Source organism: Hyposmocoma kahamanoa, unplaced genomic scaffold, assembly GCF_003589595.1.
Source record: "Hyposmocoma kahamanoa isolate Upper Pololo Valley unplaced genomic scaffold, ASM358959v1 94, whole genome shotgun sequence".
NCBI classification, from domain to species: domain Eukaryota; kingdom Metazoa; phylum Arthropoda; class Insecta; order Lepidoptera; family Cosmopterigidae; genus Hyposmocoma; species Hyposmocoma kahamanoa.
The window spans coordinates 4903800-4918893 of NW_020654878.1; the positions used below are offsets into that span (position 1 = coordinate 4903800).

At 34.1% G+C, this 15094-nt stretch overlaps 1 protein-coding gene across 1 annotated transcript in view; it reads left to right on the forward strand.

Moving 5' to 3' along the window:
• Nucleotides 1–15094, forward strand: part of LOC113237765 (calexcitin-1) — a 114386-nt gene that overhangs the window by 90148 nt on the left and 9144 nt on the right. Inside the window, exons 3-5 of the mRNA XM_026474405.1 lie at nt 5344–5409; nt 5626–5678; nt 9348–9467. Coding sequence (XP_026330190.1) covers nt 5352–5409; nt 5626–5678; nt 9348–9467 — 231 coding nt within the window. The 5' untranslated portion in view covers nt 5344–5351. The remainder of the gene's footprint in view (nt 1–5343; nt 5410–5625; nt 5679–9347; nt 9468–15094) is intronic.

The following is a 15094-nucleotide window of genomic DNA, read 5'->3' on the forward strand; positions in this document are numbered from 1 at the left end:
CGTAACAGTAAGTGTATGAACACTGTTGACATCTTTGCCGACAGTTTGCCCAAATTTAGTCATTCTATCAAGTCCCTGACATCTTAAAACATCTTAAATATATATATGTATATTCTTATGCCTTAATTGCTTCATTTTGCATTTGCTTTTTTTATTTTCTGCTTTATTCTTATTATTGACATTCTTTTAAATTTAATATGTTTGATCGATTCAAATTGTAATAGTAAATGTTAACATTCTTATTCTACATTCCATGTTGTCTTCGCCTATAACTGCTATAGCATTAAGTTCTTTGTTTTATAATATTAAATACCTAATTGAATGATATAATGTGTATAGTGTTCGTAAACTGAATAAATAAATATATAAATAAATAAATCGTCGGCATCAACGTTGTTTTCCATCAGGTGAGATGAAAGTAAAATGTGCCCTTATTTGTTACAAAAAATGGTGGTACTGAGTGACCGGGCTGTCAGCGTTTTGGCGCGCAGTTTCCGCCGGACTGGTCCAAAACTATGTCAAGCAAAAATTTGCCTTAATTTCGTAAATTAGTTTATTTGATACGTCTGAGTCTCATTGAAGTTTTTTATTTAAAACTAATATCACTGCATTGATTGTTTCAGTCGATCGATCCATTTATCAGTTTATAATTTTACCGATTTGGCGCTATTGACTCGTCAAACTATGTTGCTAATTCCTCCGTAGTTGGCGATGGATTGGCTTTACCATAGATTATAAGTTGTCATTATTCACTGAAAGCTCTGTTCGTCCACGAGGATTATTTGCTAGGGTAAAATATTCAAGGCGGAATTGAGCAAACAAAAGTAACTGAGGTTTTAAACTTAGCAGCCATAAGTTTCTATTTGATACAGTTTCTAATCTGATCGCTAAAAATGCTTTATTTAATTTCAAAGGGGCTAGAACTTAAGGACGGCAATTTTAACGCCTAATTTAACGACTTTTCGGAACAATAATTGTGCCTCCGTTTACTCACGATTCCGAGTTAGGAAAAAAAAGGCGTACGCAAAACGAGTTTTTGCTGAAATTGAATTTTTTAATTAGAACCGGATTGTACAAGTTCGCAACCTGTTTTTTGTATTGTGTTGTGCCAGATTTTGTTTTTCAGATATTCAACTCTGTTCGCACATCCATGTTGTTGTTTCAGTTAAAAATTTCAATAAAACAGAGTGCAGAACAAAACAAGTTTGTTTTCCATTTAGCGGCGACAACAAACAAAAGGAGTTTCCGATATTGAACGCCACGATGCAACTGACTTCAATAATGGTTATCACAGTATATCGGTGTTATGTAGAAATGGTGAAAGCGGTATTTTGAAAAATGTTTCAAGGGATCATTCAGGGATCATTTTCGTTTGTCACGGCTGTTTTAAAATATTTACGTCCTGTTTTAAATTAAATTTTAAAACTTATACTTAATTAAAACCAATATTGAATTATAAAACACGATAAATATTTATTTCACTGCCTCTGTGGTCGAACGGTTACCATACCGGACTGCCACGCAGAGGTCCCATGTTCGATTCGCGGGCCGGGAGAAATATTTGTATTGCCTACATTTACTTCTCTCGTGAGTTTGGCTGTAATGTGTGGTTGTCTATGTGTGTGTCCATGGCACTTGCGGCACAGGTTTCCCCAGTGCGGAGCTATGTTGAGTATGATGTGCGTTATTTTAAAACAGTCGTTAAAACCTAAAAAATGCTCCCTTGAAATTTTTTTCGAAGTGGTGCTTCTTACAAAACACCGATAATATATGAACTATGAATTGGTGAACTATCTCTTCTTCCATGACGTCACAAATGTGTTACCAGCCGTTTTTTTGCCTAAAAAATAGCAAGCGCCCAAGCAGCACACCCGTATCTAAATAGATACTATAAGATATCTAATAGAATTTAATTCGATTGAATATCTTAAGAGTTCAAATTCCCTCAAGATATCTCGAAGAAGGTTTCTAGATAATTTAAAGTAAACGTGGGCACAACTTTATTAGTAGATCACGAGAGTGCTTTGAGAAACATCTGTAGGTAGTGTTAAGAGTGATTCTTATCTTTTTTCTCAAGTAACCCTTCTAGAATGCTACAAGACCATTTGTAGAATGTAGATAGCTGTTATTTAGTCTTGTAGACAGTTTTTAGATAATTCATAGTCTATGATAGTTTTCTTAGTAATGCTATTTTAAAACCAAAATATTAAAGCGTTACAAACATAAGACGCAATTCTCTTAATACTAATAGATTTCAAGTTTAATGGCTTACAAAATATAAACTATCAAAATTGCAACATGGCGAAATTAGATATAATATTTCTGACTTTTTCGCGCAATGTTTAATCGATTAGAAAGCTATGCGGTAGTCAAATTATAACTCAGCGATTACATTTAACTATTCTCTGAAATTGTATTCAACAAAGTTTACTGTATTATTCCATTATGTAAAAGCGTTCATGGTCAATTGAATCAGCTCTGGAAATCATCCAACAAACACGAAAAGTTTTCATGGAAATAAAAACGATTTTAACGTTTTTCATTTGTGGTATAGTGGGTGTGAAATATGCACAATTTGCAGTCGCATTTTGTAGTTTATTTTTCTGTCCGGTCAAATTGAACTTTTTCGGATTCGATATGTAACGTGGATATTAAACGCCTGACGTTTCTGCCAAACAGAATCTGGCAATAGCTGTGTTATTGCCATTTGTAGCAATTTTTTTTGTTTGGTTATCTCCACACCGCGAGATTACAAAGTCGAAGTTTAATAATCTCCTAAATTGCTTATGAAATCATCATATTAATTAAACTTTTTTACCTTCACGCAGAAAAGTGTTTTTGTAATGGCTCCAAAATTTTACCAAAAGCACTAAGGTCTGAGAAAAACTTTATCCTATTTTAAAAACAATTAAACAAGTTATTGACTAATAAAATATCCAGTGTTCGAATTTGTAAATGATAAATCCCCAAATTTATTGTCTAATTTTTGACATTGGACGTTATTGACGTTATTCATATTACGATATTTTGACATCTATTTACCATTAAAATTGACCCGTGTAACTAGCATCGCGTTTAAATTCTGACCGACTTATTAAATCTATGTGTGCACGCCATTGATTTACAATTATATGGACGTCGGGTCCGCGCTAAAAAGTGCCCGCACTTGTAAGGCGCTAAAATCGTATACAGAGCGCCAAACTCCGCTTTAGTCTTCATTTGTTCGACTGACAGCGCGATACTGCGATGACATTACAATTTAAATTTCGAATAGGTTGACTTGGGACATTTTTTTCGTGGTTTTTGTATTAGACCCGTCGTCCATTTATTTGTAAGTCAATGGTGCACGCCCATGTAATATTATTGTAAAATAAACATGTTACACCTGGTTTGGTCTGTCGAAGTGCATGTGAGTGAATGTATAATATAACCTTCAATATTTGTATGACTAATATTTGACCGGACGGAATGAAACTATACTTAATTTATACATGTCAGCTTCTTTATAACCTGTGTTTTCACAAATAAATTAATTATTATTATTATCTACTGCTCATTCGTAAGCATGACAACAGCTCCGGTATCTATTTAGATAATAGGAGGGCGATGTGCGTGCACGGGACGCTCATCCAAGGCACTAACTAGCCTTTTTAGAATCGGATGAAGGTCAACTGGCAAACCTGGGTCAGGACCTGTCTGATAAGGTATCTGTGCGGGCTCGCTGGCTCAGGTAATAGCGTCCTTCCCGTATAAGCAAAAGTGGATAAGAATAGGAAGATATGGAACTGCTCATTCGTAAGGCAGTTTCGCCAGACACGAATGAGCAACAACCTCTAGGAGTTTCTTTTTTGTAAATAAACATTTGTACACATTCATCGTTTATAATATTTATTTCAAACATCATAGATACCACGGATATTTGTCACCCAAGTACGCAGAAGCAGTATAATAAACCTTTAGTATAAAGTTTTTGATGAACTATGTTTTACTATTATATTTTTTTTATTCTCGCAATAAAAGATTGATATAACACTAACCTCCTTAGACCCAGTAAACTAAAATGTAACAAGCACTAAACGTTATATATAATTACATAATTCTTTCTTCTTCTTTATAAGTATGCCCTCAGTTGTGTATGAAAAACTTATTTTACTAGATACCCTATGGTCATATACAAAGCGCCAAATTTTAATGCGATATTTTCATTAAAATGTATACTGAGCACTTGCTTGATCATGGTAATATTGTCTGGGTCTAAATCACTTTACATATTATGTACATTTTGATGTATACCGGGCCTTAGGATATTAAATGGGTGCGAGAGAGCCCAATATAATGGTTGCTCAAAACAAAACTGTTTTCTCCTCTACTTTAGCAGGTAACATATCTTTTGGTAAATCTCTCTGATAATCATCAGTCCTACGTGCCATTCCCATTAAATCGTTTATCAAGTAAGCAATGAATTCAATTCGTATATCTTATTAAGAGTGGAAAGGTTGTAAACCTTAATGAGCCGTGACCAGGTTCACGGCAATAAAATACGATATTTCGGTCCGCAGAAAATTTATTCGTAATTTAAACGAAAGGGGAAAAAAGAGGCTGTAACAAAAAAGGTATATTATATAATAAACAGGTAGAACGCTACAGAACACTCCCTACTTGAATACTAAACGTGAGACAGGCTTACCCTGAAAGGACCGAGTTATACGGTATTACAGATTCGTATTAAAATTGGCACATGATTAGTACCTAGTAGTTATTACAGAATGGTTTTAAAACTGGCAAGAGAATCGTCTGGTAAAAAAATTAGAGCAGTACCATTCGCTGCCGCGATCGAGTAGGGAGTGGCGATGGAACGAAATAAAATCAGAATGGCGGGGTAAAGGAATTAAGGAACGATTCAAAATTTGAAAACAAATGGCCAGAAACCGGAGAAAGGCGACAAAAAGGTAAGATGACGATGTAAGGAGGTCCCATCGTCACAAGAGTATTGTATAGTCTCATTTGTTGAGTGAATATGAACACAAACTTACTACCTGAGCCACAGGTTAAAGCAATCCTATGGTGCAGCATGGTCATGGGTTCAAATATCACCGGGTCAACGAAAAAAAAAAGTTTTCGATCTTTGTATTAATAACCATAACAAAACTAGTGGAGTTATTTCTCAAAAATCTCAATAATGTACTGTTGTTAGAAGTTTACTATTTATGTGTTTACTACAACAGCTTTTTTCTTCATTTTGATTTACAACAATATATCGTTTAAGTCATAAGGGTCTATGATTTTATTAATTCTATTCTGCCACTGCCGATATAATAAAATTTGTCATTTCTTTTGTTACAGATTACAAAATGTCTGTCTCAGAATTCAGACGAAAAAAACTTCTCTATGTCTTCAATGTCTTCTTTGGTAAAGTATTTACAGTCAATTGTCCTTTAAAAGCTTTGAATTAACTTAATTCATTTAAAAACAAACACTTACAAATGAAGTTTTAACATTTTAACAACTCTAGTTGTTTCACGAGAGAACATTTTAAATTGAGTAGTTGCTATATTTACTTGAATAGTACATTTGAATTAAATGTTAAATTGAAGAATGGTTTAACGGTGTCTTATTTTTTTATAGATGTCAATCAAAGCGGCACAATAGAGAGGAAAGACTTTGAGCTGGCTATAGAGGTAAATTATTTTAATTTAAAATTGTCTTTGGAATTAAATTAATTTTAAATTCATATATCGCTTGAATTTCTGTAATGAAAGGAATTTCTATTTTAATGTAATGGATAATCATTATTTATATATTAATAATATTTATTGATTATCATGATTACATACATACACACATCAAAAAAAGTTTGCGATCAATAGCATAAGCTCCTATAATTCTTTAAATTTAACTTTATCAAGAAAAAATCTATGTTGTATGCTTTCTTTAAATAGGAATACCCTGTTTGAAATTAAAATATAAAACTATTTTATATTATTTATTTTAAAAAATTGAGCCTTTAATCATAATGTAATAGTGATAGAAATTTCATAGAAAGAAAAAGACTGTTTAATTAAACTTAAACAACAATTTATTATTAAAAGGTATGAATTCAATATAAAATAACTCCTCCCCTGGCTTGAATACATGCGAAGATCCTCCTGGGCATGCTGAGGATCAAGTTATCCAGCATTTCCTGGGGTAACCTATCACATTCTTCAATAGTGGCTTCCCTGAGCTCTGGAACTGTCTGGGGACGTGGCTCACGGTTCCATACTGCTCGTTTAAGAGCATCCCACGCGTGCTCTATTGGGTTTAAGTCGGGCGAGCCGGCAGGCCAGTCTAATCGTGTGATATCGTATTCTTGAAGAGCGGCATTGACTCGTTGAGCTCGATGTGCGGGCGCATTATCATCGACCAGTACAAATTGGTGCCCATGGTTTACTCGGAATGGTCTGACGATATCATCAATAGCAACTGCTTTGTACATGTCTGCTGTCATGAAGCCCCGATACGGGATCAAAGGCGTTCTAGCTCCAATCATAATGCCACCCCAAAAGGACACCGATTTTCCGCCTTGCTGAACTGTTCCAGTGGCAGTTCTTTGTCTTTCACGGTCGCCTGGTCTTCTCCAGACACGGACACGTCGGTTATCTGGATGAGTGCTGATTCGGGGTTCGTCAACGAAGAGACAGTTTTGCCAAATGTTTTCGTCCTCACCTTCTTCATTTTGCCGAAGTCTAGCCCACTGCAATCTTCGTTGTTGACGTTGCCGGGAATTGAGCGGAGCTCGCCAAGACCTCCGTGCTCGTAATCCAGCCTGGTGCAAGCAATTGCGAACGGTCTGCGTGCTAACTTCAAGCCCAGAGGCGGCCCTGACTTCTGCTTTTATTTTAGTGGCGTTGATTGTTGGATCACGGGCTGCCAGCAATCTAATATAGCGCTTTTGGGCAGCTGTCAAAACAGTTGGGCGACCGCTGCGGGGTCGGTCAGCTAAATTCCCCATTCCGTGATACCTCTGCAACGTAGCCACGACCCAGGATTTGGATATAGCAAGTCTGCGTGCTATTACTCTCGTGGTGTATCCTTCTTCCCTCAAAGTTACTATTCTAGCTCGTAAAACCTCTGATAATCCTCTTGGCATTTTTTCAATCACAACTTTCCGCGAAAAATATCTTGAATCGCTTATAATTGACTAAATCAGATTTCTGAATGAGCGTAAGCTAGGACTGAAAGCCTTTTTATATGAAAAAACAATTGAACGGGGTCATTGTTTTATGTTCTAATTTATTTTTAAATAAAGAATCTAAAAAGAAGAAAAAATCATAATATAATCTACAGTAACAAAAAAGATTTCAGTTTTTCGAAGTGATCGCAAACTTTTTTTGATGTGTGTATATAATCATTATCATCCGTTAAGATAGTGTCTCTGACCTAAATGTTTACATTGGCTGGAATTGATTGAATTCCAGGATATAGGTTTCTTAAATACGTGCTTTATTCCGTTCTACAATATTGTAGACATTTATTCTTATACAATACCATGATATTCATCTATTTATTGTAAAAATACTCCACTAGTTTGTTATTATTATTTATACAAAATTTGAACAAACACAAAGAAAAATTCCTTTAATCCTACTGGACTCGAACCAGCGTATGTTGCCTCGACGTGGGTTATAGCGTATATATAGTGGGTAATAGCGGTCTATTACCATTGATTTCTATTTCAAATTCTATTAATTTATAATGTGTTTTTAACCATTACCATGGTAGAATATCAACAAAGACTACTCTATAGTTATCTGTAGCTGAGTCATAAACCCACTTTCTTGTCCATTTTATGGTACATTTTTATTCATTTTTTATTGCATTGCATGTAAAAAACTAATAATTTAGATTACCTATCAGTATAATAATACTAGGAACTATAAATCTGCAATAGCAACTTCAATTATTATATATCTCTTCAGCAATTACAATGATATTCAATTTAGCTTTGGAACTTGTTCTCGAATTAACAAGGATTTGTAGCAGATGGTCCCTTGTAGCAGCTACGCAAATGGCTACGCCGTAGTATCTAGATTGGTGTCGGAGTCTGCCTTTCCAGAATACAATAAACCATTTTAACGCTTTTAGTTAAATTTTAAATGGTCGTGCATACCCAATATCACACTTTTAAATCTTAACAGTGATTGAAATAGGCAGTGTATATTTACCTAATAAGCATACACAGAGTGGATAATAGTTCCTCTAAAATATCGAAATATTTTACCTTACAATTACGAAACTTTACTTCTTAAGCATTATGTTCTTAATAGACTACCGGAACTGCTAGTTACACATCAATATACACACATAAGCACATTTAGCGGGACACTAGTAAAGTAGTAAAAAATAATACAGAGCTTTGTTATGCAACTTTTTTATTTTGGGTCTAACTTGGAAACAAAAAATTTGTCGATTGTCTTTTTTGGCATTTGTTTAAAATTCCAGCTAATTACAGATTTACCAAGTGGTTCAATTTTCGTTCTTGTAAATTTCGTAAACATTAGTTATCGTTTCTTGTGTTTTTCTATTTGTTCAATTTTTATTTAATCAATACTAAAAATTTTGAATTTTCAAATTTTCAGCTATTTCAGCGTTATTGCAAAATGACAAAAAATTTAATTTTGATTATTTTCAATAAAGGTGGAGTAAGACTGTACTAAGTCGATGTAAAATGATATTAATTTAATTACTACTTTACGTCTAATTGTTATTTATTTATATTCTCACGTTTTTGTTATAATTCATATAATTGTGAAAACTGGTTGTATGAAAGTTGACATGTACAAATTTCAGTGTATCCGGCCAAACAATAGTCATACAAACATACTAAAAGTATATATTTACTGACATACACTTGAACAGACCTGTTTTACCAGGTGTAAAATGTTTTTTTTTAACATCACAAATGGATTTAAAAAGTTAATCAATAATTTAAATGCGGTGATAGTTATTTGGGTCAATGTTAATGATAATAATTGTAAAATAATATAATAAGAATAATTGTACATTACTTCTTTGGATTTTAGGTAAACACCAGGTAAACACCACCACATTCAAACTGACTATTTCTGAATAACATACAGTATTTCCTACTACAAAAGTACATATGCTCGACACTATTACACAGACTAAAGTAATTGTAAGACATTCCTAAATGTAAATACATCTGCAACTGTTTCAGCTTCTTGAAACACAATAACAATGCATTGTATGAAGTTCAAGCTAGCATTATCAACTTGCATAACAAAAGCGTGAAGATGAGTTCTGAATACTATCAAAATAGATGTTAAATTATATTATTTGTTCAATAGAAAATCTGCAGTCAGCGAGGATGGAATCCTGGTGACCCCAAGCATACGGAGACGCACGAGATCATGATCAAGATCTGGGATGGCCTGAGGAAGAGAGCTGATTCCAACAAAGATGGACAGGTATTTTTCACTTGCCATACTCACTAAGAAGGTCCTAGAATCTTTCGATATATCTTCAGTTCCGCCTAATTTATTTTCGTCCTTCACTGTTAGTGTCCATATTTCACACCGTAAGTATAATAAATACATACAATAAATAACTTCAAAATACATAAATCGACTCCTCCTACGTAATCTATAATTTTCCATAAATTACTTTACTTTTGTATGGGTCTATACTCAGCAGTAAAATTACGCGGCATGGAAAATAAGCCGAAAGAAAATGGCCAAAAAATAAAGTTGGCGTAGTGTTCACTGGAGGTATCGTATCGTATATATAATATGTATGTATGTACCCCTATAAAGTTGCGAAGGCTTACAACTTTTTACATAGCATAGCAATATATTTATGTATAAATAGTTATATAAAAAAATGTTACTTCAGAAATACAAATCGTGCAGTAAAATACTGCATGATAGATGTGCTTGGCCATTATCGATAATATAATAAGCTTCGGCTTATTATGTTATCGTGTCGGCTGTAGTCATCACTACATAAAAGATGGCGCGTTAGGCACGCAAAAATCGAGTATTATTGAAACTTTTCCACATTTGCTACATACTACACACGCTTGCCATGTTCACTGTAAACCAATCCTCGTGTTGAAGTTCCAGCCAATGCGAGAGTGAAAATCAACATTCCAGTAAATAAAATTTTGTTTTCTATTCAAAAATAAATGAAATCAAGATTATTTATATTAAAAACAACATAAGAGCATCATCATTCACCATTGACTTACAAATAAATGGACGACGGGTCTAATACAAAAACCACGAAAAAAATGTCCCAAGTCAACCTATTCGAAATTTAAATTGTAATGTCATCGTAGTATCGCGCTGTCAGTCGAACAAATGAAGACTAAAGCGGAGTTTGGCGCTCTGTATACGATTTTAGCGCCTTACAAGTGCGGACACTTTTTAGCGCGGACCCGACGTCCATATAATTGTAAGTCAATGTCATTCACTGTCAGATTTCTCATATATCTGAGTATGACTTCCACTATTTTCTGCCCTTCACCGCAATCTTGCGTTTACTCTAAATAAATATTACATATAATATATATCTATATACTGAATATATATTTTGAGTAACAATAGAACTCGACTAGGGGGCCTACTATGAGCTTATATGCAGCCAGGCAAGTTCCATGCAATTCATTTGACGTGGTAAAACTGAATTGCTTATATACCAGGTGGAAATTTGTAATACCACCTGGAGGGAAAGTACTCTAAATAAAAAGAAATTTTTACTTTCAGGAAACATTCCTTTCGTTTTTAAAAGAAATAAAACTGCATTAATAGATTTTCGAAAATTTCTAGCAACACGTGGGAATCGAACCCGCTTTAATCTAAAAAAAAGCACCCTGCACTTTTATTGCATCGATCGATAGGGTTAATTATAAGAATAAAATCTCTCTCACAAAATTGGTAATTAAATGAACAAAAAAATACCATGAAATCTTATCGTATTTTAATAAAGCGAAAAAAATGATAATCTAACTAATTAGTTGCTCGAAATGAGCTCCATTTTCTTGGACACACAAATTTAACCTTTTAACGAATTCATTTTGAGTATCTTTTAATAACGTGTTGTGATGAATTGTATTACAAATCGTATTCTGAACCTCAGCCTTCAACTCGTTTACACTCGCTTAGGATTTAAGGTTAAAAAATCGTCGTTGAGACATGGGTCTTCAATCAACTTGACTCCAATCTAAATTCACAATATTCTCCAGTGAATTGAGACGCACTGTAGTTTACTGTGATCCCACGTTGTTCCTTTAAAGCGGATCCTGTAACACACACGCGCAATGAAACGACAACGTGTAGGAAGTTAATGTTGTGACAAATTAAATTTTTTCACGTCGAATTCTACAGTTGTTTTCGCCCATATTCATTTATTTTTTTACCAAACAATTGTCGTATATTTTTAGTATACAATTTCATACAGTGCCTTTAAAATGGGTAATGATCCCACGAAACATCAATTCATTCTATTAGCTTTTAAATTTATCACTTTGACGTCATGAACATGCGTTTTTTTTTAAATGTGGGTTGAATTTAAGAGAATTTGGTTCCGAATAATTTTTCGTTTTACTTAAGTTCGATTCAAACTAACGATATTATTAATTTCATTTATTATTTGATAAGGTTATCGGTTTTGTGCCTAAATTCTTGTACAGATTTTATTCTTATTTTAAAATTGCATTTTTACGTCAAAAAAATATTTTTCATTTACTGATGTATATTAAAATGTAGATATGTATGTACTTGTAAATCTACAGTTATGATACAAAACAAATCGTCGATAATTTGATATTTAAAGTATATTTCTTTATAATAAATAAATAAATATTGAACAACATCACATAAGTTACTCTTATCACAAAGTAAACTAAAGTACTGTATTATGGAATACGGAAACAGCGACAGTACCACAAACACCCAGACTCGAGACAATATAGAATAGATAGATAGATAAATATACACTTTACTGCTCAGACAAGAACAAAAACAGTACATAGACACCGGGAAAAGGCGGCCTTATCGCTTAGAGCGATCTCTTCCAGACAACCTTTGAGATATAGGAAAGCTAAGCAGAGCGGGATACGTAGTGTGCCATTAGCAAAATTTGAATTGTGCAGATAGACAAAAAATAACATAAATTTAAATCGACGTCATAATATGCTAATACAAAATTATATATCTCCGATAACACGTACAGGTTAAGGATGTATTTGCAAAGAGCAATGAGATAATGGCAGCTCCAGAAAAAAAAGAAGATTGGAATGATATGCGATCTCTATAACATGTACATTTTTGTAACAGAATAATGATAAGGATTTGACGTTTACATTTAATTATAATAATAATAATAATAACGCTCACAATCAACATAGCCCCGCACTAGGGAAACCCTATGTCGCGGGTGCCATGGACAACCACAAATTACACCCAAACTCACGAGAGAAATAAATGTAGGCCATACAAGTATTTCTCCCGGCCCGGAATCGAACCTGGGACCTCTGCGTGGCATGGTAACCGTTCGGCCACGGAGGCAGTTAAATTAATATTATAGAGATGTTTTTCGTATCTCGGATAATTCATATTTTAAACTAAAGACTTTACACGACTCTTGTTGAAATACTGAAGACTTAAACTTAAGGATTTTACTCTGAAGACTTAGATCGAAACATTTTGTACTAAAAAAAAAGAGAAACTAATGACTAGGCAGTATGGTCTCTGACCTTCGCCTGTTCCATGTGGAACGAAAGAAAACAAAAAAAATTAAACGCCATGAATATCTCGCGAACACTAAAAAGGAACATAGAAAGTCTAAGCCAAGGCTTTCTTCAGTACAGTCTGATCATATTGTTGACATCAAGTCACGTAACCAGTGTTCAATGTAGAGGGCTGGTTGAATCTTATCTTAAGTAGAATTAAAATCAATATAACTTGTAAAATAACACGAGTTTATTCTTTGGAGGCAAAGCACAAAGGTGAAGTAGTTGAAGAGTGAAGAAATTTTGACAGACGATTTAATTCTTTACACAATTAGGCATATGTTCTCACTTATACAGCCTAGTTTAAATCTTACAAATAAATAGTAAACTAAATATTAGCTATTTAACAATCAGCTAAACAGAAGAACAAGTACCCAATGTCTGTAAATTGGCGTATATCCATCAGCCGTACATAGAATGACGGCTACCAAAAAGTCACATTATTCCATTATTTTTAACTGGGTAGCTGTTTATTTGTGGCCGCAAAAAAAACAATAAAAATTCCAGCAATACAAAAGCTGTTAAACACATTCGTAATACTGAACCCTAAAAAGCGGGAATTTTAATCACTTCCATATGAACTTGCGCACGCTTAACAAAGAGGGTGAAAAATGTCCAGTCTTTTTTACTTTTAATTGAGTTTTTTTTTCAAAGCAATAATTGTCGCGTGCGAGTTTTTCCCACCTTTTTAGATTAAATTGGCGATGAGGCTTTACAAGGGTTTTTGCAAACTAATTCAGTTATTGTACGCCCTTTTTTATTATCCAGGCCACAAAAGAATACTTGAGTTTGTTAGGATAGTATTGCCTGGGATGGCAGCCTTTGATATGGAGCAGATTCTGATTTATTATATTGAAAGGCTTTGAACTTCTCTTAGTGATTCGAAATTGTTTTTTATATTAGAAAGGAAAATATTTTCTTGAACATATTGTTATCTAATTTTTACATAGATTATGACGGAAAGAGGACTTTTATACTGTGAACAGTCATCAAGCTTAACACTTTGACCTTAGAACCTGTTGTTGATCTGTAAAAGAACATACAAAAGTTAAAAAAAAACAATATCCAAGGGTGCGAACCTCGACGTAGCTTTTACCCTCAAGTTAAAGACTTAACCTCTGAAGTCTTACTAAGTTTTTAAGTTTTTAAATTTTAAATTTTTAAGTTACCATGCCGGACTGCCACGCAGAGGTCCTAGGTTCGATTCCCGGGTCGGGAGAAATATTTGTATGGCCTACATTTATTTCTCTCGTGAGTTTGGGTGTAATTTGTGGTTGTCTATGTGTGTGTCCATGGCACCCGTGACACAGGGTTTCCCTAGTGCGGGGCTATGTTGAGTGTGTGCTTTATTTATTTATAAGTCGAAAGTTTAAAAAATAACTTTTATATAAAAAATAAACCGACCACAAAAGTTCGTGGAATTACATCTATTTGCCAATTTTTATTGAAATCGGTTACAGGAAAATGCACGAAACCGGATTCATCCCCTAGTTGGCAAACTAGGTTAGAGCCCTAAGAGGTTAAACCCTTAGAGGTGGAAAATTTTCTTCAAATTTCAAGAATTGTTAAAATCGGTTCTCAAAAAAGAGCCGGAGTTATCGCGTAACATACATTAAGAAAATATTAGGTATATTTCATTTGAATAATTTATTACAATAATAAAATAAATAGAACAAACAATATGAAAAGACGCTATACCAACTAAGCCATGGAACGAACCAGCGGACCTCACGAATTTTTTGAACGTTGAATCGTTGAAAAACCCAAATACAAAGATGCGACGCAAACACGTAGAAAAATTCGTGAGGTCCGCTGGTTCGTTCCGTGGCTTAGTTGGTATAGCGTCTGGCACGGTAAGCTAGAAGACGTCGATTCGAATCCGGTCGGATCGAAGGAATTTTTTCTGAGTGTTCGATCTTTGTATTAATAATTATAACAAGCTAGGGGAATAATTTCACAAAAAGTAATTGAATCTCAATTCAATAAAAATTTAAAATATGAAAAGAGTAAGTAAGCTACAATGATTGGATTTTTCAGGTCCTTTGCGATGCCTTCGTCCTTATACATCACGACACTCACATTTCTTCTAAGACAGACCACACAAATTTTCTATAGAGTAACCAACGTTTTTGATTCAAATCGGAATCGATACGAACGGGTAGTCTCGAAATCAGATGGGTTTCTGAGCGAGAAGATGAACCTGATACCTACTATATCTTTCTAATCAGTGAGTTAAATCAACTATAGTTCCGATTAGAAATATAATGATCAATGATCGCTAGTCAGCTGTACCGCCTCTTCAAC